At 38.1% G+C, this 22,952-nt stretch overlaps 2 protein-coding genes across 12 annotated transcripts in view; one reads left to right on the top strand and one right to left on the bottom strand.

Moving 5' to 3' along the window:
• Positions 1-22,952, top strand: part of ACSS3 (acyl-CoA synthetase short chain family member 3) — a 79,718-nt gene that overhangs the window by 50,452 nt on the left and 6,314 nt on the right. Inside the window, exons 12-17 of one of the 5 annotated variants that reach the window (XR_015286509.1) lie at positions 11,943-12,024; positions 12,988-13,096; positions 16,655-16,812; positions 16,949-17,113; positions 17,545-17,644; positions 17,725-17,900. Coding sequence is in view for 2 of the 5 variants with exons in the window: in XM_086887838.1 (XP_086743964.1) it covers positions 11,943-12,024; positions 12,988-13,110; positions 17,545-17,644; positions 17,725-17,900; positions 18,176-18,241 (547 nt within the window). In the remaining 3 variants the exon portion in view is untranslated. Of the gene's footprint in view, positions 1-11,942; positions 12,025-12,987; positions 13,111-16,654; positions 16,813-16,948; positions 17,114-17,544; positions 17,645-17,724; positions 17,901-18,175; positions 18,750-22,952 lie in introns of those variants that run through there. The other 4 variants (XR_015286507.1, XM_086887838.1, XR_015286508.1 and 1 more) reach the window with 4 other exon arrangements.
• The window catches only part of PPFIA2 (PPFI scaffold protein A2), a 289,459-nt gene continuing 287,795 nt past the window's right edge, over positions 21,289-22,952 (bottom strand). For all 7 annotated transcript variants that reach the window (XM_023932782.2, XM_023932720.2, XM_023932737.2 and 4 more), the window contains one exon: positions 21,289-22,736. The gene's annotated coding sequence lies outside the window, so the exon portion shown is untranslated. The remainder of the gene's footprint in view (positions 22,737-22,952) is intronic.

Below are 22,952 nucleotides of genomic sequence, written 5' to 3'. Positions count from 1 at the left end.
TATTTACTATATTAGTCACGCCTAGTTATTTAACTAGGATGGAATAAATCACCTTCCAGATGTGTTCATGTCTCTCCAGTGCCTGCAGGAGTGACACAGTTGGCTTAGGGTAGGTGCTTAGTCTTATCTATCAAAAGAGGAGTGGAATGAACTCCATCTTTAGCAATTCTGCCAAACAAGTTGAACAATAAACTAATAGGTAATGTTAGAATATGTTTGCATACATTTTTAAGTGCCTTTCAGGAATGATATTGCCATATTAGAAGATTCTGTTTGGGGTTAATGTCTACCTCTTCTAGCCAGAATTTAGCTTCCCTAATGTTGCCCCACATTTAGATGTTTTCTCAAGAGATTACAAATGTGTTAATATATTGATTTGTTGTTTCATTTGTTTTGTTTTATCTTGTTCAGCATGACTTTTACTGCAGTCAAATAAATTGATAATGAAAAGGGGGAGATTTTTTTTGTATTTTTTTTTTGCCATGTATCACTCAAGAAAATGTAATTGCACATATTGTTTTATCATTTCTATGTTTATTGCATCTTTTGATTAAAGCAAGGTTTCATTAAGTCCTCCTTCAAAGAAGCCATTTCTCTCTTCACCAGTTTTCTGCATGTACAGACCCTTTAAAATAGTGGGGATGGTCCTTATTACTATCAGTGTTTGTTTGTCAGCCCAGAGCATGTCCCCCTGCAGCTGGAAGAAAATGGGGGACTCGGGATAGTTCTGACTATTATTCTGTCATACACTCAGCAGTGAAAATATGAAAAAATGCAGGGGTTTGCTTCACCTATAGCATAGGTGAGTTAAGAAATATTCTTCAGTGTTTCTTGGAGAGGAGGGTGACCATGCACTGTTTACAATGCCAGCTGTGCAGAAGTGGGAAACTGCTGCTCTTGGTTGTTTTTATCCCAGACTAACTCCTGGTAAAGACTGTTTGGAGCTGCTAGAGGCCTGCAGTTTTCCTAAGTACAGTATTTAAAATACCTATTCTTACAGCAGAACTTTAAATTTTAATTTCATCCTGCAGGAGTCAGATACTCTAGAAAGGTCGTTCTTACATCTAATTACTCCAACTTGCTGTCACAAGTATGTTCTTTTCTTTACTTTTCTGCCAGCTGATAGCTGTTATTTTTTTTCATATAACCATCATCTCTGCCCTTTGGACAGATTATTCTTGGATAAAAACCTCTCATACATACTAGTTTATCTCGACAATTCAATAATATTTCTGATTTCACAAGTCTTTCAGGATAAAGTAATTGAAAGCAGTGTCACAACATTTGTGATACAAAGGAAAATAAAGGTGACTGCAGATGAGGTGAAGGTGGGCTTGTATGAATTGTTTTTAAACTTATATGCATTTCTTTCTGAGCTAGATTTTTTAGACATGAAAGATTCTGAGAATTTATTCTGAAGTGAAAATGACAGCAGCAGTGACCTCCACTTCCATTTAACAAGACCAGTCTGGTTTAGTAACACACTTCTGCTTGCATTGTTCTGGCCTGCCTGTAATTCATGCACACTTGAAAATACGTATGTATATATGTAATTTTGATTAGCCATAAGAATTTTCTAGGTTGTCTGTTGTTACAAGGAACATTAACAAAGAGAAATCCCATGTAAATTCCAGTTTTCATCTTGTACGTTGAAAATATCACAAACCCATTATGTTTATTTTTTTGAAGCAATCATCAGCACTAGCTAGCATTATTCTATGTATTCACCCACAACAGGACTGTGTTTGCATTGTGCTCATTTTTTCCAGAGAGTAGTGACTGCCAGTAAATTTGCTGCTAGACCCTAGTTAGACTTCCTCTAGTGTTTGTATAGTTAATTTTGTACCATAATAATGGAGTTTTGCAGGGTGAGTATTTACAAGTTTGCTTTAGAGATCTCCACTGCATGGGATCACGTTAGTATGTTTCATATTGTCCTGGGTTGCAGTATATTCTATCACCATCCTCATGTACTGTTGAAACCAGGTGAGGCAGTGCTCCCTGCCTCCCCCCCCCCCCCGGGCTACCTTCTGTTAATGGGCCCATCAATGCCCTGCCCCATGACTCATAGATAACTTCCCCCTGTATTGTCCCCTGTTAATGGGCCCACCACTGCCTTGCTGCATGACTCAGAGATAACTTCCTCCTGGACTGTTTTCTGTTAATGGCTCATCAAGGCCTTATCTCATGACTCACCATCCCATTGTGAGATGCTCCTCCCCGAGGGAGGAGCCAAGCATTCCATACTGGATATAAGCTGAGAATTCGAACACCACAGCAGCCCTTACCTACGGGACTTCCAGAGGACAGGAGCTACTGCTGGACTTTCAGCTGAAGACCAGACCCCCTTTCTTCCAGAGGATCACGCTTCAACAAGACCACCTCATCTGGACGACTACCATCACCCTAACAGGGTTCCAGGCTGTATTCTGACTCTGTCAGTGTTTTTGATATTATTGCATTTATTCTTTTTATCATTTTCCTATTAAATTATAATTCTGACTTGCGATCTCTCACTGGTTTGATTTCAAACTAGTACATATTTTGGCGCCCAACGTGGGGCATTAACCTGAGAGAAAGTCAGAATTGCAATTTCATATTAACAGAAACCTATCCACCATGGTGGTTGGCTTGTCTATATGGGTACTGTATCTTGCTCTCTATATTTTCCCTCACATGGGGAACTACTTGCCTGTTGTATTGCTCCTGTTGAGACCAGGGAATGGTATGAGAATTGCTTTATTGGTTTATTATGCTTATGGCATGATAACCTGTGAGGCAATGAATACCATTCGGAATATATACTCAATTTTGTTTGCTTGTCCTAGTCTGGGCTGCTACATCTGGGACCTTCTCAACAATCGCACCCTGCCCTTGGTGGGAAGAGTGGAGAGTGGTTTCTTCCAGCCTTTCAGGTCAGGCACAGCAGTTTTTAAAAATATTGAGTTCTCTCTGGATGCCAAGGACAGCCTAGTCTTGCTGTTTTGTTTTTTCTGCATGGCCTGCACCATGTACACCATGCTTAGAAACAAAGCACTGTTTGGTGTGGTACAGTGTCTTCTTGAGAAGGGACAGAAGATCATCCAGATTCTCCTGAAGGCTGGTTTTGCCATCAAGAGGAGCAAAGTCAAAGGACCTGCCCGGGAGATCCAGTTCCTGGGGGTAAAGTGGCAAGATGGACGGCGTCAGATTCCCACTGAAGTCATCAATAAGATCACTGCGATGTCTCCACCGACCAACAAGAAGGAAACACAAGCTTTCCTAGGTGCCATAGGCTTTTGGAGAATGCACATTCCTGAATATAGCCAGATTGTGAGCCCTCTCTACCTGGTTACCCGCAAGAAGAACAATTTCCATTGGGGCCCTGAACAGCAACAAGCTTTCGCCCAGATCAAGCAGGAAATCGCTCATGCGGTAGCCCTTGGTCCAGTCAGAACGGGGCCAGAAGTGAAAAACGTGCTCTACTCTGCAGCCGGGAACAATGGTCTGTCCTGGAGCCTTTGGCAGAAGGTGCCTGGTGAGACTCGGGGTCGACCACTGGGATTCTGGAGCCGAAGCTACAGAGGATCCGAGGCCAACTACACCCCAACAGAGAAGGAAATTTTGGCCGCCTATGAAGGAGTCCAAGCTGCCTCAGAGGTCATTGGTACTGAAGCGCAGCTGCTTCTGGCACCCCGACTGCCGGTGCTGGGGTGGATGTTCAAGGGAAAGATTCCTTCCACGCATCATGCCACCGATGCTACTTGGAGCAAATGGATTGCCCTCATTACACAGCGTGCCCGTATTGGAAACCTGAACCGCCCTGGGATTCTGGAAATTATAACAAACTGGCCTGAAGGTGAGACTTTTGGATTATCTTCTGAAGAAGAGGAGCAAGTGACACGTGCTGAGGAAGCCCCACCATATAATGAGCTACCGGAGAGTGAAAGACGATATGCCCTCTTCACCGATGGTTCCTGCCGAATTGTAAGCACTAACCGGAAATGGAAAGCTGCTGTATGGAGCCCCACACGACGAGTTGCACAAGCTACAGAGGGAGAGGGTGGATCGAGTCAGGTCGCAGAACTTAAAGCTGTCCAGCTGGCTTTAGATATTGCTGAAAGAGAGAAGTGGCCGAGGCTCTATCTCTACACTGACTCCTGGATGGTAGCTAATGCTCTGTGGGGATGGCTAGATCGCTGGAGAAAAGCCAACTGGCAGCGCAGAGGGAAACCCATCTGGGCCGCTGAGATTTGGCAGGACATCGCCGCTCGGGTGGAGAAGCTGATCGTGAAGGTTCGACACGTGGATGCTCATGTACCCAAAAGTCGGGCTAATGAAGAGCACCGTAACAATGAGCAGGTGGATCGAGCTGCCAAGGTGAAAATATCACAGGTGGATCTGGACTGGCAGCACAAGGGAGAATTATTTTTAGCTCGTTGGGCCCATGATGCCTCTGGTCATCAGGGACGAGATGCAACGTACCGATGGGCTCGTGAGCGAGGAGTGGACCTTACTATGGACAGCATCTCACAGGTTATCCACAACTGCGAGACCTGCGCTGCAATCAAACAGGCCAAGCGGGTGAAGCCTCTGTGGTACGGTGGAAGATGGTCCAAGTACAGGTATGGGGAAGCCTGGCAAATTGACTACATCACCCTTCCCCAAACCCGCCAAGGCAAGCGCTACGTGTTGACCATGGTGGAAGCAACCACTGGATGGCTGGAGACATACCCTGTGCCTCATGCTACTGCCCGGAACACCATCTTGAGCCTGGAAAAGCAAGTCCTTTAGAGACATGGCACCCCTGAGAGAATCGAGTCAGACAACGGGACGCATTTCAAGAACAGCCTCGTAAGTACTTGGGCCAGAGAACATGGAATTGAATGGATCTATCATATCCCTTATCATGCACCAGCTGCTGGGAAAGTTGAACGGTGCAATGGACTACTCAAGACTACCCTAAAAGCACTTGGTGGAGGAACCTTCAAAAATTGGGAAGTGAACTTAGCAAAGGCCACCTGGATGGTTAACACCAGAGGATCCATCAATCGAGCTGGTCCTGCCCAGTCTGAACCCTTGCACACGGTGGATGGAGATAAAGTCCCTGTGGTACACATGAGAGGTATGTTAGGAAAGACTGTTTGGATTAATCCCACCTCAGGCAAGAGCAAACCTATCCGTGGGATTGTCTTCGCTCAAGGACCTGGTTGCACTTGGTGGGTAATGCGGAAAGATGGGGAAACCCGATGTGTGCCACAAGGAGACCTCATTTTAAGTGAGAACTGTGTGTAAGGTTCCATTGTATATATATATATATGTGTGTGTGTGTGTGTGTGGAGTTTAAGGAAGGTACTGATTTGGAATTATGTAGATTGTAATAGAATAAGGGGTGGATTATGTCCTGAGTTGCAGTATATTCTATCACCATCCTCATGTACTGTTGAAACCAGGTGAGGCAGTGCTCCCTGCCTCCCCCCCCCCCCCCCCCGGGCTACCTTCTGTTAATGGGCCCATCAATGCCCTGCCCCATGACTCATAGATAACTTCCCCCTGTATTGTCCCCTGTTAATGGGCCCACCACTGCCTTGCTGCATGACTCAGAGATAACTTCCTCCTGGACTGTTTTCTGTTAATGGCTCATCAAGGCCTTATCTCATGACTCACCATCCCATTGTGAGATGCTCCTCCCCGAGGGAGGAGCCAAGCATTCCATACTGGATATAAGCTGAGAATTCGAACACCACAGCAGCCCTTACCTACGGGACTTCCAGAGGACAGGAGCTACTGCTGGACTTTCAGCTGAAGACCAGACCCCCTTTCTTCCAGAGGATCACGCTTCAACAAGACCACCTCATCTGGACGACTACCATCACCCTAACAGGGTTCCAGGCTGTATTCTGACTCTGTCAGTGTTTTTGATATTATTGCATTTATTCTTTTTATCATTTTCCTATTAAATTATAATTCTGACTTGCGATCTCTCACTGGTTTGATTTCAAACTAGTACACATATTCAGCAGGAGGTGAGACAATGTAGTTACATAATACAGTGATTCTGAAATGGTTTAGCTGCATTTAAGAAAAGTGGCTGAAAGGCTCTATAAACTACTGAAGTTGTGGAATTTTTTTTTTTGTGGATTTGGAATTAGTGAAAGAAGAGGAAGAAAAATCAGAATGTTCTAAAAGAATGTTTCAAATGATGACCCACTCCATTGTATCTAGTACAATCATGGAAAACTTCATGTACGGTGCTGTAAAAACTAAAATACATTTAAAAATATTTATTAATGATAAATTTTAAATAGTAAATATTTATAAAGAAATAGTAATTATAAATTCACAGCTTTTTATGATTATACATTATGAGTAAGTCAAAGAGAAACATGACCATACTTCCAAAGCAGATACTTTAGAGTGAATATCCTTTAGTTGAAAAGGTGTTACTCAAAGTAAGCAACCCATTGACAGTTTTCCTGTTCATGTCAATGTGTTCAATATTTTTACAGTATTTAATGAGCAAATAAATGTTCAATAAAAAACTGACTCACTCAACATTTCTTACGATGCGTTAAAAAGAAAGTCGGTGTCTGGAAGGATGAAGAAACCTGGAGCCAGGAATATAAACATAATGCTCAATAGAATGCTAACCAAGAGAGCTTAAAGAAAAGAAAAGAGAAAGAAAAGGATGCAATCTTTTGCAGTGCATTGTAGTACCTTGATATTTCATTAAAAAAACTGAAGATCTAGTAAGACTTGATGAGTCAACGTTTGGGCATTCCAACTGGGATACACCCATGGGAAAAGTTACAGCTCTGTGCTCTCCCTCTGCCCAGGAGGAATAAAAAGGAGGCAATGACAATATGTTCTTGTAAGCAAGGGCTATACAGCTAGGTAAACTGAAAATTCCCTAGCTCTGTAAGATGAAGGACCCTAGAATGCAGTGACTTCCAAAGGAGCTTTTTATGTTCCAGTACATAAGCCTCTAGATACACAGGATCTTTGAATGAAAGGCAGCTGGTAGTGTAGCTAAGCAGGCAATATGATTGTTATTAGATAGGGAAACTGAAGAGGAGCCAGTGTTGCTGTCTGTGGATGTGATGTTAGTACATCCATTGATGCATTAGGCTTGGTTCTTATGTCTGTATTTCAAAAGACTAATGAGAAAGTGACTGGATATTGGGGAAAATATGAATGACAGTGATCCAAGTGCTGAAATCTGCATGGTACGAAAACCTGTGGTATGTAATTTACCCAAGATCAGTAAAATAATGACTTTTTCAAGGCCAGGAAATACTCAGAGGACAAAATAATGTCTGAGAGATGGCTGTTTAGCATAAAGAAATTGGAAGCTGAAGCTAGATACATTCAGATGAGAAATAAAACGCTGTTTTAGCAGTGAAGGTATTAAGACATTGGAATAAAATCTTGGGAGTATGGTGGTTTACTTTGATATTTTTAGGTCTAACCTGGATATCTATTTTAACCAAAAGTTGTGGGGTTGAGGCAGGATTTAGTAGATGGCATCTTTCAGCCTGTGTTATATGGAAGGTCAGTTTAAATAAAGAACCAGTGCAAAAGATTTATCTTCCTAATAGACTTTTACATGTTTATCAGCTTTGTCTTTTCCCTTTACAGATAAAACAATGAGTAGGTCTTCCAATGTGAGAGCAATTTGTCCAAAGATGTTTTTACTAGCAGATCTCTGGCTGACTGCATGTAAATACCATTTGAACTTCCTTTACTTTGAATTTTTTCCAAGCAGTTTCACTAGTTTTTTATGGCTTTTTCTCTTTTCCCACTACAGCAAAATTCACACTGAGATCAACTACTTTTGTGACCCCTTTCAGCTAACTAAAGTAATCTTTCATGCAGACTGATGAGTATTCAAGATCCTCTATTCTTCTCCACCATTTTTCCTGTGGTGTTGTTCCTAGGGTCTGAAAAAGCTTCCAGATGCTTTTCAAAATGGCAATAAAAATTTTTATAAGAATGACGTTTATGCACAACACTACATAAATGCTGACTAATAATTATAGCTGCCAGTCAAGATTATTTTGTTCCATTCGGAAACCCAAACTCATTTAACAGTGGCTTATATTTGCTTTGACTGGCTGTAATGAATAGCCTCAGAGTATCATTGCCTACCATAAAATAAAAGGATGTCTTTTGTCCAGCAAGGTAACATCTCCAGTAAATTTTTATTTAATTTCAGAAATCTGCTTTTCTGTGCAAATTATCTTTTGAGTTCTCTGTCTATAATTGCTTGGTTCCATTAACGAGGAATCTTACACCATTTTGATGAGTGGCATTCTGAAAAGATGTGCTATGTGGGAGTCATTTATTGGGCTAAGCTAAAGGTAGACTGTTCTGTGGAAGGTCTACCACCATTGTATGAAAAATAAATGAACTGTAAAACAATGCTTAAAAAAATCAAATAATGATTTTCATTTGAAATTCTGTACCAGAAAACAGTTAAAGTACTTCAGAGGCTTTTTTTTGTGGTACTGTCAAGCTCATTCATCTTGTCTCCCCAATTTATAATGAAATTACCTGCTTATCATTGTAAAATGTAACCAGAATGAATCTTTCTTAAATGAACCCATATGATTTAAATCATTAATTTACAAAGTTTGCCTGGTTTCCCTGATGCTGTTTTAAATGTATTCAATCTTTAAATGAGAAATAGGCCTAGATCTGTGTTCTTGTACTTGAAAAATTTAAATATTACTTTGACTGGAGTAAATGGAGAATAGAATAATTTGTACTCCTGTTACTGTGCTGGTAACAGATAGCTACAGAAATACAGTAAATATGTCCAAAAGAGACACCAAGCAAAGCAACTTCTTCGTATGTTGTGAAAATGGTAATAAAGGAACCTACTCCTGTCTTAGCCTTCTGTGATCCTGTCCCTTGTCAAAGGGAAGCAGGACTATCTGAGGGGCAGTCATGCTTACTTACACATACCTGGCATTTTTGGTCAATAATCTCTTAGTAGTAAAAATATCGCTGAAAGATCTTGAGTATCAATTCAGTTTTCAGACAAAGAGCCAACAGTTTTTAAATGCTGAGTTATTGTGGGTGTGTATGTTACATTTTCTAGGGCAAAAAGACACAAATCAAACAACTCAAAATGTTCCTTTATTTTTTATGGAGGGGTTGATAAAAACAAGAGATGTCTATTTTCAGGTTGCTGTTATTTTTGGACAGTCTCATTTTCTCTCTTCTGGCTCCTTGCATGTAATTATGATCCAGTTCTGCTCCCTTTGGAATTCATGGCAACATTCCCACTGACAGCAGTGGTTTGGAGGTATGTTTGGCTCTGGACATTTTAATTCTGATGTCCTGACAAAATTTCAATACACATAATTATGTTCTGGCAAGCTGAATTCTACCTTTATTAATTTGTATTTGCACAGAACCTAGAAATTCTACTCAGTCATGGTGCCAAGAAAGATGCTTTCATTAAAGAATTGTATGTGCCCATTGCTCTGGAATTACTGTACCTGAATGATTGACACATGGAAGAAGGAATTCACTTTTTGCTTAGATGATGAGTGGGGTTCTAACTGCAAGTGATCTTTCACAGAAAGCCACAGAAGCACATTTTCAGATGTTGTGTGTATTGTGCTGTGATATATACTGTAGAGGTGCCTGTGGTAACCACTTATTTAGCAGTCTGGTTTCCACAGACTCACAGATTATGGTCCATGTATGTGTTTATCAATACAATTTTCCTAAAAAAACCCAAGAAACAAGGAAAAAACGCCCATCAGACTAGAACATGAGACACCCCTGGTCTCCCCATTGGAATAAAAAAAATTCCAACAGGGAAAAGAATACCAAATAGTAGAAGTGAGAGTTGTATTTTTGGTGATATGTTCCACACTTCTGTTTAGATTTTTAAACAATGACAGAAAGGTAAATGCTTTTCTAATTTCAGCAGTAAAACTGCTTTTTTTCCTATTCAATGACTAACTGCAAAGTACTGAATAGAGCTGTGGGGAAATTAGGGACTTTGTCAATATGAATTGTTCTTTCTCTACCATCATGAAAGTGTTTCAGACTGCTAAATAAATTTAAAATGCAAAATTTGCAATGACTGAGGCTGTTATGAATTGCTGTACTATTAGCAACCAGGCAACAACCATAGTAACTGCCATTCTCTGGTGGCTTTACTTGAATCTAAACAAAACCAATAAACATAGGCATACATTTGTTTTTTTTTAAACACAGGCATACACAAACACCAGGATCAATATATTGTTCTTCTTATATTTTTTTCCAAGGCAAACACTCCACAGGTCGTGTTTTTGTATCTCAGAGGCACTTACTAAGCTTGAGAGGCTTAAAATAGGGTAGTGAATTTCTTCCAGATGGGCAGAAGTCAACCTGCCCTCCTGAACCCTGGGTAACTACTGGGAAGTGTCTTGGCATTTCTGGCCATACCTTAACTGTACTTTCAAGGAATGTGATATATGGGATGTGTTGAGCCAGAATCCTCAGACAAAAAACAGTAATATTTATAGTAGTATATTCTATTATGCTAGCTGGCCTGAATTAAGCTGAAAAAACAAAGATTGTAGGAAATCAGGCATTCAAATCACTACCGGATGATGTGACCTTTTAAATGTAGTTTTACTCTTTTTACCATAGCTAGGATTTTTTTATTGTGTTTGTCTCTCTCTCTCTCTCTCTCTCTCTCTCTCTCTCTCTCTCTCTCTCTCTCTCTCTCTCTCTCTATATATATATATATATATATATATATAGGTATATATAAAACTATAACTATTCTTTTTGTAAATATAGTGCTAGAAATGTACATGTCACAGAGCTGGTGGCACCTGTTCTTGTGACTGACCATCATAGGAGACTTGTAATGACATCAGAATTGCAATGCTACAGGGAAGTGTTTCACTGCTAGAGATGTTGCCTTTTAGTGTCACAGGGATACTATCAGCAGAAAATAAAATACTTCTGGCTAAATATTTGCTAGTTAGCAATGCAGACATGTGCTTCTAAAATCTGTATGGTGCATTTATGATTTTATCTAAATAAATATGTTTGTTTACATGACCATTTTCTCTTTGTTGTTAGGGGTAAACTTCATAAAACTTTTGTTGATATGCCTGGATATGTATCTCTCAGGCAGTTAAAGAAATCTGTGTGTGCCCTGTCAGAGCTATGAAGAAACAAGCACTTTTTTAGCTGAAGCTTCTGCAGCTTCTCTCCTGACAGATACGTATGTGAAGTGTCCCATATTTTCTCATGCCCATGTCATTGACAGAAGAAGGGGTGTTTAATATGTATTCAAAACTCAAGTAATAAAGCAATCCAGAATATTGCAGCTTTAAGTACAGTTATTTTAGAAAGCTCTACTAGTGGCTTGTATCAATATACTTTCACAGAACTTCTCCAGTATTACCAATAGTATTATGCACAGTTTAAAGAGAAAAGCATTTTTATTCAGATTCTCATGACTGAAGTCCTTTGAGTTTTATCTTTTTACAGAAACTAAAGATCTGTGTGTCTGATAATTCATCTGTGCATGTGTGGGTGTGTATGGCTGTTAGAGAAAGAGACACCTGTAATAATGCAGTTGCCTGTATCATAGTGTGTATGCACAAATTTTGTAGAGATACTTAATCCTTAGAAATGTTAAAAGCTAAATGCTGTTAATGTATTTATAGTACAGAGTACAGTGTTTAATAGACCGAATATTATTTTACTGAGGTGCTTGTATTATGTAAAAGGTAAGGTCTGGATACCATGCAGAGCTATATACATTTGATTACAATAATATATAGCTTTTTTTTATTAGTTACCAGCATATTATTAAGCTGAACTCTTTTCTGATTGTGTAGACAATGATTATTTACCTGAAAACAGGGTATTAATGGAAAGCATGAGTTGTATTTGTTATATCTGCTTTTCTTACTTCTCTCTGCTCTTTTCAATTTAAGGTTGCCTTTGCCTCCTGGAGCATTCTCAGGCCTTTGGGAAAATCAAGAAGCATTTCAGAAGTTATATTTCCAAAAATTTCCAGTAAGAATTATGAAATCAATTTAAGCTTCTGGTAATACTTCAAAACTGAAATGATAATAGATTTAATCTGGGAAACAGTTTACGATAAGTTTTCATAATTTCAGTGGAGATATTTGATATGTATATAAAAATCCTTTTTAACCTATAATTTCAGCTCTTGGGTATGATGTTGTTTTTTTTAAGATCTGAAACAGAAGAAGTACACCATAAGCTTTTGAGCCAAAAAGTCATTTAATGTCATTTAATCTAAGCTGTAAACCTGCAACCTTGCACTAGCACAGCTTCAAATGCACTCCTCCTGTTGGCCTGCAGCCATGCTAACTTGGTACCACTCCAAAATACACACTGGTCCACTGTGCATCTGAATACACTGGGGGCTCTTTGCTGCATTAGTTATGTTTCCTTGTCAGATGAACTATCCAAGGACTGGCTTACTGTGTTCCTTGCAAATAGGTAGATTTTTCCTATACAAATGTTGAAAATGGAAGATTTGGCTCAATGAAAGTAAATGATTGAGTTGTCACACAGATTATTTTTAGTGTGCAATTGCATCATGATGACAGCGTATGTTTGGGTACAGCAAACAGGAATATCTTTAGGAGCAATTTGACAGCTGTCATTATATTGCAGCAATTCCATTCTCCTTGTGTAGATCCAGGCAACATCCTTCTCCAAGCTGTCAGGGATCAAAGTAAGCAGAGTTGGAAAGATGTCAGGATTTATCTATTTTTTTCTGTTCTGTATCAATAAAGACAACAAAACCTTTCCCTTTCTGGAAAGGGAGCTGCACAGGATAATATGATATAAAAACAGTGACAGATATTACAGAAATAAATCTTTCAAACACCAAAAGCTTACATAATTTGAAACAGATGTATTTTTTGATATTTTTGCATCTCATGGTAAATTTATGAATATTCCTAGTACTCTTTCTGACTTTATTTTTCATTGTGTTATATTTAGGGATATTATGATACTATGGATGCTGGTTATATGGATGAGGATGGATATCTATATGTCCTGTCTCGAGCTGATGATGTGATCAATGTTGCTGGGCACAGAATTTCAGCAGGTGCGATTGAAGAGGTTAGCATTGCCTGACAACAAAATAGAAGAGTGAATGATGAATAAAGCAAGCTGAGACTGAAAATCTCATATTTCATCACATGTCAAAATCTCACACAGAAAGATCTCTCATTTTCTTTCTGCTTGTTTTGTTTGCATTTCCATTTGTACTTTTAACCAAAACATTTCTGTTTCAGGTTCTACCTATTAAGATGCTTTCCAGAAGCATAACAAATTTAGTCAATAATAAGCAGTTTGTACCATGGGATTGGTAAGGCAGGCATAATTTGGTATTTGAAGGTGGAGTTAAGGGGCAGTGTGGTAGAGTGGGAAGCATACCTTTTTACTCAAATAATGTATTTATTTGGGAATAGGTTAGGATAGTGTAGTGTCAGTGTGACAAGTAGTTTCACCAGCTACTGTAGTTACTTAGGGGTAGAAACCTTTTTCCTAAAATGCAATGCTCAGTGTTGGCTGATTTTTTTTATTTTTTTTTTCATACATTCACATTTAGTGGTTTTTCTTGATTGGAAGACTTCATCATTTTTTGACAGCTGTTTTGTCTCTTATTGTATGAGCAGTGCTAAATGAACAATGAAAACTTCTGTAAAAAACCCTGCTGTTAAATTGAAAGTCATTAATGTAATACCCATGCAACTCCAAAAAGTTGAAAACAGTCAAGTTCATAATAGTGTCTGAATTTCATATCATTGTTCACTCACCTTTCTGGAGTCACTGTGATTGATTGCCAGTTACAAATTTCCCTGATGACATATCAATTGCTTATTCAGGGAGTATAGGAAAAGGGGTGCTGGGCATGTACATGAGAAAAATAGGCTTTTAAGAACTCTTCATTTAACTGTTCACTGAATCAGAAACTAATCTGTGAGTCATTTTTTGTTTTATAATGTCTCTTAGTCTAGTGACTATTTTACTTTGATGGCTAGAAAACTTAGAAGAGAATAGAAGAAATTCTGATTACACAGAAGTGAATGAGTTCACATAAACATTAATCCATCAAGGATTGGTCAGCGAGGGAGCTGAAATAGCTGCTGTCCTGACTTGGGTCTATGAGATATAAAGGTACTTTCAGTCTGCTTAAACCTTTTTTCCTTAGAAGTAGTTTTTTGTGTTCCCTTACTAAAGCACAGCAGGAATCTCATCCCCATCCCTTACTGCTCTACTACTCATGGGCTGAGCTGGGCATTTTCTTTGCTTCAGAGTCTGAAGCTGCTGTAACAAATGATGAATTGAATCACCTTCTCTGCTGTACTACATTTGGATCCATCATACTGAGCTTCTCAGTATCTGTTTTCTCTCCCTGCTCATTAGGTCTTTCCCCTAGAAACATGTTTCATTGCTGTGACATTCTAGAAGCTTTTCTATTCACCTTTTGAATAAAGCTAGAAACCAAGAGTGATGTTAATGCATGCACAGCAAATTGCTGGTTAAATAGGAAAGTGTTAAGAAGACCACAATTAGCTCCATAGTAAGATCAGTAAATACAGAATTAGAGGTCCACACAATCATTAAGTAATTGACAGTCACCTTGTTGAGCAAGTGTGTTATCTACATTTACATTATAGCTGCATTACAAGTTTAGAAGTTTTTCCTTAGTGCTTTGACTAAGTGTTTTAGCTCTGTTATATTCCACACAGTAAGTTCCTTTGTCTAATGTATCTGTTAATACTATTGGAGCTCTATGTTTACTGCAATGCAGCTGATGTTACAGTTTACTTGGCCAATCAGTGAGTGGTGGCCATTATGGGAACCTCGTCTTGCGTGTTGATCCACCCCTGTCTTTGGTCTGTAAATCTGTAGTGTTCCTTCTTGACCCTTCCTGAAAGAAAAAACAAACCCGCAGCTTAATCAAATCTTGACTGTCTGAGGCAACAGACTCGAAACTGAGAACTGAGGAATTTATCATGAGAAATCCCTTTTCCCTGATCCACTGATGTTTCTGTCTGCCGCCGCATTTGCCATCCATCCTGGTGCCCAGTAATCGTACTAGGAAAAACCATTTCACTTCCTCAAGTTTTTTTATTACTTTAAACAATTTTTAAATGTCTAGTGCTGTTTCTGTTCTTCTTTTCAGTTGTTTAACAAAGTTTGATCATTTTAAAATTAGTATTCACTAATTACTAATTTAAGTAATTTGAAGTTAGCATTTGAAAAGTCAATGACATATTAATAGAACTTTGGATAGTCTGAAGAAAAATACTACAATAACTACACTATTCCAGCTACCCATGAGACTTATGAATAAGTGACAGACTGGAATGACAAAACCAAAGTACAACAAAACAATCTGGCAACATTTAAGTCTCCATCTTAGGAGTCTTGTTGATGCCTGGTAGGTAATTATATTTGATGGTAATGCCAGTTTACTGTAAATCTTTTTTCTGTATTCCTGTGGAAATCCTGTATTTACTGTAGTTGTTGACTTAATAGTCAATTTTCCATAATTAATTTTCTTTTTCTTTCCTGTTTTTGCCTTTTTGGTGTTTTTGGTTATATATGCCTGTCAGGTTTTTGTAGTCAAGAAGATAGAGCAGGAAAAAATGGAAATTTATAGCAGGAAATGTAATGCATTACTGAGGTTCTGGCCTGTAAGTGACCAAAGTGCATTAAATGTATGTGATGCATTGAAAGCCTGTAGGGATTTGGACTTGCATAAGATTAATTCCTATATGATTTGTCAGTGTAGATACAATGACTTTTGGACAAAGTAGGCTGCACCTGAATTTTAATGCATTTGTGTATATTCAGCTTCTTGAAGCAGGCTTTTCTGCCCTTCTGATTCTGGGATAAGCCCAGTGCACTCTTCTGTATTTAGCTTGTCCACATTCTATCTAATTAAAATTATTATACAAATTATATGTATATATGTATATATAATTATAAAAATTAATAAAAATATAATTAAAAATAATCCAGTTTCAAAAGCTGTACATAAATGGTCACGCTTCTGTACTTTGTTAGAGCATGCATCTGCTGTTAGGTTAGTGTTTTCCACTTGCCTTTTTTCTGGCATAGGACATTTCTAGGATCATAGTTTGTGAAATGAGTATAGCTTCTGACAAAGTGGGTTAGAAACACATTGAGTGGACTTATTTTGCTAAAAACTACTTGGTGTCTGTTGTACTGACCGTGACACATGGAGTCAGTTTCTCCTTCCTGTTTTCACTATAAAGCCTAAGGATGGTGAAATCTGTTTTGAAGATGTGTTATTGTAGACCCTTTGAATTATTCCTTCCCTCATCAGTTTCATAAACAGGTCATACAAGAGTCTCCCTTTGTTAATTGGAACAACAGTGATTCAGCTTTCCAGTCTTTCAGGTCTTTTTCCTTTCTCATTCTCACACCACTGTATGAGTAGCTAATGCCAGTGTGGTATTCCTACTTAATAAAAACAACCAAAAGGTGTCTTTATTCCTAAAACTTAGTCATCCCACTGCCTTGATTTTGGCAACACAGTATGTGAAGTTCAGTTATTAGCAAGCACGTAGCCCTTGTATGCACAGATAAATTACAAGCATAATCGCATTATGTGGTTTCTGTGTAGGGTCAAGTTAGGTCCTCCTTGTGGTCGAATCCAGAGGACAGAAAAGTGCTGAAGGCACTGTTGACAGCAAAATGTTCCAAGGCACATTGAAAAGAGCCAGTTGCTTTGGAAGAGGATTCACAACTACTGGCATCTTAATGCCAGCTTTGTCTGTCTTGGTATGTACTGAGACATCTTGGTGACTGTTTTTCAGCTGGCTAATTGGAAGCTTACTGGTTTTTTTAACCTAAAAAAGAGTTTGATACGTGTTATCGATGTGATGAGGCTCTGATTTAATTCCCTTTTTTATCCCAGGAAGCTGTGACCTAATGTTTCCAAGAGAGTGAGCTGACCTAGGCTGGCTGCAAGCTGTGCCTGCACATGTGTTTTGGCCTTGGTTGAAACTGTGCTTTTACAGCAACAAAGAATGAAAAAATAAGAGTCAGAGAAAATGAACCAGTAGGATGCTATAAGTCTGTAGTAAGAGTGTTTCTGTGGTTTTGGTCCTTACTCCCTGCATTTAAGTCCCATGTTACCCATGTTAGACAAATGTTATTTGTTCCAGCAGAGATCTCACTAACAAAACCAAAGACTTTATAGTCTCACAAAGCTGTAAGGAAATTACCTGTGGTTTGTTCAATATTTCTATTTTGTGCTGCTAAAGCTTTTATTTCTTCCATTTATTTGAAAAGTATACATGAGTATATATGAAAATATACATACATGTACGTCTTCAACACATGTAATTGGAAACCTGAGGTGTATGCACTGACCTTTTGCTGTTAAAATATAAGAAGTCTAAAAAGTTTTTTGTCCGTACCGTACCGTACCGTACCATACCATACCATACCATTTTTTTCACTAAAATTTTATCTATTATTATTTCAGTTGTTTTCTTTTCCATCCCTCAGTGTATCCTCTTCCATCCCGCTGTGGCAGACTGTGCTGTTGTGGCCCAGGAGGATCCTTTGAAAGGACATGTTCCATTTGCACTGTGTGTACTGAGACAAGGTGAGAACTCGCTGATAACTGATGTCACTAACACTTGAAAAAGTCTCAGAAAAGATAAAGGATTTTACCTTCTTCACTAGGTGTAAAGACACAAGAGAGTAAGATTTTGAAAGAGATTGTTGAGCGGGTTCGGACCAACATTGGTCCAGTAGCAGCTTTCCAGAAGGGGATGTTTGTGACACAGCTACCAAAAACACGCTCTGGCAAGATTCCACGTTCTGCTCTCTCTGCACTCATCAGTGGAAAGCCATACAAGGTAAGTTAGAGATGTTTGCTTCAATAAATTAGGTACACATGCACATCCAAAGGTACAACATGGTGGTTTTGATTCTCTTGACTGTTCTGCAACTGGTTCATGACTTCAGGTAGTACTTTTATTTCTGTTGCAAATTATTCAAAAGATTTCAAGATTTCATGTTTCAAAGCTTTACAGATACCTTTTTCTTGATTGCTTTTGAAGTTTAAATTTAGAAGAACCTCTGAATGAAATTCTTACCTACTATCACATGCTACTGTGTTCTTCCTTTTCAGATAACACCAACCATTGAAGATGCTAGTGTGTTTAAACACATTGAAGAATTGCTAAAGAAAAATTAAATGTGATAATAATACTACATAATAACAAGCATTTCAGTTATTCAAGTATACAAAGAAGCTTTTCTTATTGTTAAGAATACCACATTTTAAAAACAAATAGTGATTTGGGACTAAATGTTTTTACTGCAAAAACATTACTTTGTTCTTTAACCATCTTGCCAAAGCCACTGAGATATAGTAAAGTCTCTGCATGATATCAATATATGCTGGTTATTAAGATAGCTAAGAATTGCAAATAGAATTCATACATTGCTGTAGTCTTAAAGGAAAGGAGTAATTGGATTATCCATTTTACATGGTGTGATGTAACCTTACATTTCAATATGTTATTTTATAATGTGACCAGTAACTTGTTTGGCTGAAGCAGCTTACAAAAGGTAAACATTGAACAGAAGAGAACAAAAAAGGAATTAAATTGTGAAAATTGTTGCAGGCATAAATTGTTCTTACTTGTAAATTATAAGCTCTTGTGTTTTAGATTTTTCTAAAATTAAAAATTTTATGATTAGTTCTCTTGACTCCATTTTCTTTTTTTTTTCCCAAGTCTTTCTGCTATAAATTAGATTTTTATGGTTTTTTTTTTACTCAATCACTTTCTGAAGAGTCTTTTTTGTAAAATGATAAATAATTTCTGTGAAATCCGTGAAAATATTGATTTGTCCACAGTAGTATTCAGGAAACCCGTTGTATATTAAATAAAGGCAGGCATTTACCCTTTGAATTTTCTGCTAATTTTTTTTTGGTGATTTTTATCCTTTATGATAAGGACAATCAGAACGTGCTTTTGCTGCCATAATTAAACATTTTAGGCTGAGATACATATAACCAAGAAATTAAGCAAATATGGATACTAAGCAGCCCATTTTGGCCTTTATGGGCCATTTTAGATTCATTACAGGGTTCTCAATAAGCCAGGGGATGGAGGATACACTTTTTACATACATTACTTCTGAAACTGAAGGTATTTAATTGAACAGTAAGTGTAAAAGCCCTTTTAAAAATAGATGCTCAGAAAAGTATAAAAGCAGAGAAGTTGCTGAAACTCAGCAGTACTTACCAGAGAAAGAAACAGTAAGAAACAGACAAAATCAGATGATGTTGTTGTATATGAGAGGTCCTCAAAAGGGTCCAGAATTACTTTCCTGTAGTGGTGGATAGAGGTAAGAATGACATCCCTGGAAAGCGATGGAATAAAGCACCAGATTGATGTAGGAGCTAAAAGGTGATAGGTTCCACTCAACATGAGCCTGGTGGTGCCTTGTGCCTGTGACACTTCTCTGGAGTTAGTGAGCTCTACCAGTTACATAAGAACTAAATAGAATGTCCATGTGTTTTTTCACTAGGGACTGCAGACAGCTGGGCCAGTCGTGTTGAACCAGGTCATAGAGTCATGCTAAAACTGCTCAGTTCGAGCCTGCGCTGTCCTTGTTTTTGCTGAATCATTGCATAAGGTGCCCCACTCCCTCTCAGCTATTCAAAAATCACAATCTGAACAGGGAATAAAACATGCAAAGATTGAGTAAATGCTAATGATGCTTTATGGTAGATTTGCTAAATATACAGGTTGGAGATTTGAAAGTGGGAATAATTTTGCTCTTCAGCGGTGTCCTTATAACTTTCTTTCAGTACTTCTTATAGAAGTGATAGATTCAAGTACAAAGGCTTTAACAGGGGGCCCATGCCAAGTAATGAACTGACCTGCAGAGACTTTTTCCTTTTCACAATGCTACAATGCTACAATTTAGCAACAGCCCAGCATTTACAGAGCAAGAGGGAATTCTTGGGAGTTGCCAGAGGTGTGTTTTTTTTCTTGAATCAGTGAGACACTACAAAGGTCTTATTATCACAGGATATGTGGCTGTTACTGTTGCAATTGAAGGTGAGACAATGTTGTGTATGTTTGCTATCCTTACCTTGGCTGTAGCCATCGTGTAATTGCAAGAGTGAGGGGGGGGTCTTCTGTCAGAAGACCCAGACAAAGGCACCTTATTGCAGCAATACCATGTGTGAAAATTATTGTTTCATGGCCATTCTTTTGATTTCCAGAGGAGCCTTTTGCTGAGGAACTGCAATTGCAGAATGCTTTGTCTTAGCCAGGCTCAAGAGAGGGAGAAGGAGTAGTTGCCCTTGGCTGTGCTGCCTAGCAATCTGGGTATACTGTCGAGAAAAACAAACCTATTTAACAAGGAGTAGGACAGCAGTAATTTTCTTGATTTGGTTTCTAGAGAGAAGCAACAAATGGGTAGATTTGAATGGTCAGTGAGTTACTGAACTTTGGCTGTAAAAGGCAGATGTAGTAGTTATTCTCAGTGTACTGAAAGGGTTGGGGCCAAGTAGGCAACATTTAGCATAACCACAGTTTCTAGCTGCAGAGAGTAGAGCTTCAGCTTATGTGAGGGAGACAGGATGAATTAGGAGACTTGGTATGTTATTGGTATGTTATCTAAATCAAAACTGAAGTCACAATAATACTGTTTTAAATTCTTCTGGTCTGTTTTCTTCCACTGTGAAATATATAATTTGTGGGTGCTGTACTCCTGGGGCAGGATAACTTCTGCACTGGTCATAATAACTGGCTCATTCTTTTCCCCAGCACACTTAACTCCCCTTTGCCCTCTACATTTTAGCATGGGCTGCAAAAGCAGTTCTGTAAAACAAGAGCTGGTGTTTATGAGGGAACATGTATTTACACAGTATTGCTGGCACTGACAGTAGCAGTGGCAGTGACAGTGTTAGCATTGCTTTACTTTGTGACATTCTGCACTAAAATAATCCAAAAGCAGGCTGAGGGAAGAGAATAATTTTGGTCAAGTTCAAGAGCTGTGCATACAAGAGCCCTGATTTTCTACAGTTGTGTGCTATGACCATGCCAGCACTTTATGCCCATCAGGAAGATCTGTGCTCCCTCTCGTGGCAGATTCTCACCAGTAACTCCATCGTAACTCATCGCTGTTAGTGCCAAAATGTGCTTATGCTTCGCTGTGAGAAGCATCTGGTTTCCAAACAATGCTACTACATAACAAACTTAATAGACTTAGGAACACAAATAGCACTGAATTCTCTTTTTTATTGACATTGGGGGAGAAAAATCTTTCACCATCTGATTGACCGAAGTTTGCCAAATAAAAATAGACAAAACAAATGTTTATGTACGTGCAAACATTGCAGATCAAACTGCTAAAAGAAATAACTAAAAGACAGGTCTTGAGCTAAGATCAAGCAGCAGAAAAATAGCAAATAGGTAATGACTATTAAGTAGGTCTTACTTTGAAACTTCCCATTTAAACAAAGAATAAACAACAATAACACCACCAAATAAAGCCACAGCAGGTAATAGTTGCTCTTCTAAACTTTTATACACTATATATTAATCACTCTGTCTTTCAGTTATTTCCTCTGATAAAACTGACTTCTGTGAAGTCTCAGCAAGGCCATCTTGGCTAAAAGCATAACGTTAGACAGGAGCCTGTCTAATGCCCTGTTAGAATGAAGAAATGGTGGGGGTTGGCTTTTCTTTTCTTTCTTTTTCTTTGCTGAATATATCTGGAAATAAGAATCTGATTCTACGCAAATATTAGATTTACTTTTCCAATGCTGGCTGGTGTTTGAAGATCCTGGAACAAAAAGGTGGCTCTTGGTACAGCAAGATTCCTCTTGGTCCGCAGGTAACATAGAAGAAAGTTTTTGGTTTTTTTTGTACAAATCATGTTTTATTAAATTGATTTTTATTTTTTTATAAACAGTTCTTCTGGGTTTATTTGTTTGTTTTTAAGAGATGAGCCATCATGGTGCATCTCTGTAGGTATCTAACATTTCCATTTTGTCTTTAGAGGTCCTTTTTGGCTTCAGTTCCAGGTTATGTCATTCTATTATACATCATCAGAGGCAGGTGTTCAGCTTTAAATATTGACAGATTTTTCTCAGTAGGAACATGTTGAAGCTTCTAACTCTGCTAAACATATTCATTTGACTGTTACAATCCAAAAACTGTAAAAATGGTGGAATGGAAAGATACAAACAGTATTATTGACACTGTATTGTCAAATGTTTGCACTGAGACCCCATGTACCATAGATTTTATTTTTAAAAAATCATATTTATATCCATTTACATAAGACTTACACATTTTAAAAGAAATACATACACAGTAAATACGTAAATGTCTAGTATTTTACAATAAAACAGATGTAACAATGTAAAGATGAGTGGCTTCATTTGATAAAAGCTTTGGATGTGCACTACTGTCAAATTTTTGATGACAGAGATGCTGAAAAAAGGGGGAAATTGTTTTGTTTTCTTTTTCTTTTTTTAGTAATTTAGTTATTCTTCATTCTTGTTTTAAACTAACCAATACATGAAAGGAACATCATATCTGTATGTATGATAAACCTTATGTGTTCTCTTCCCTATTAACCTGTTCTTGCAGAGAGTTTTAATGCTCTTTTCCTAAGTAGCGGTAGTGCACTTCAGGTAAAGTAGAAGAAAGAGATGACATCTAAGAGAAAAAGACAAATATTAATTAGCAAGATTCTATGATTCTAATTCAGTCTAAAGTGCAATGACAAGAGAAAATAGAGCACTAAGTAGGTAGTTTAGTAACTAAGTTACTAAAACATGGGTTCGGAGTATTCATGGCAGGCATGCATTTGTTCAGTTTTAGATCTGCAACATAAACTTACTAATAATTAATTTTAATCTTTTACTAATTGTC

The sequence above is a fragment of the Cyanistes caeruleus genome, chromosome 4 (genome assembly GCF_971803275.1).
Source record: "Cyanistes caeruleus chromosome 4, bCyaCae1.hap1.1, whole genome shotgun sequence".
NCBI classification, from domain to species: domain Eukaryota; kingdom Metazoa; phylum Chordata; class Aves; order Passeriformes; family Paridae; genus Cyanistes; species Cyanistes caeruleus.
This window is presented reverse-complemented; position numbering and strand designations above follow the sequence as displayed.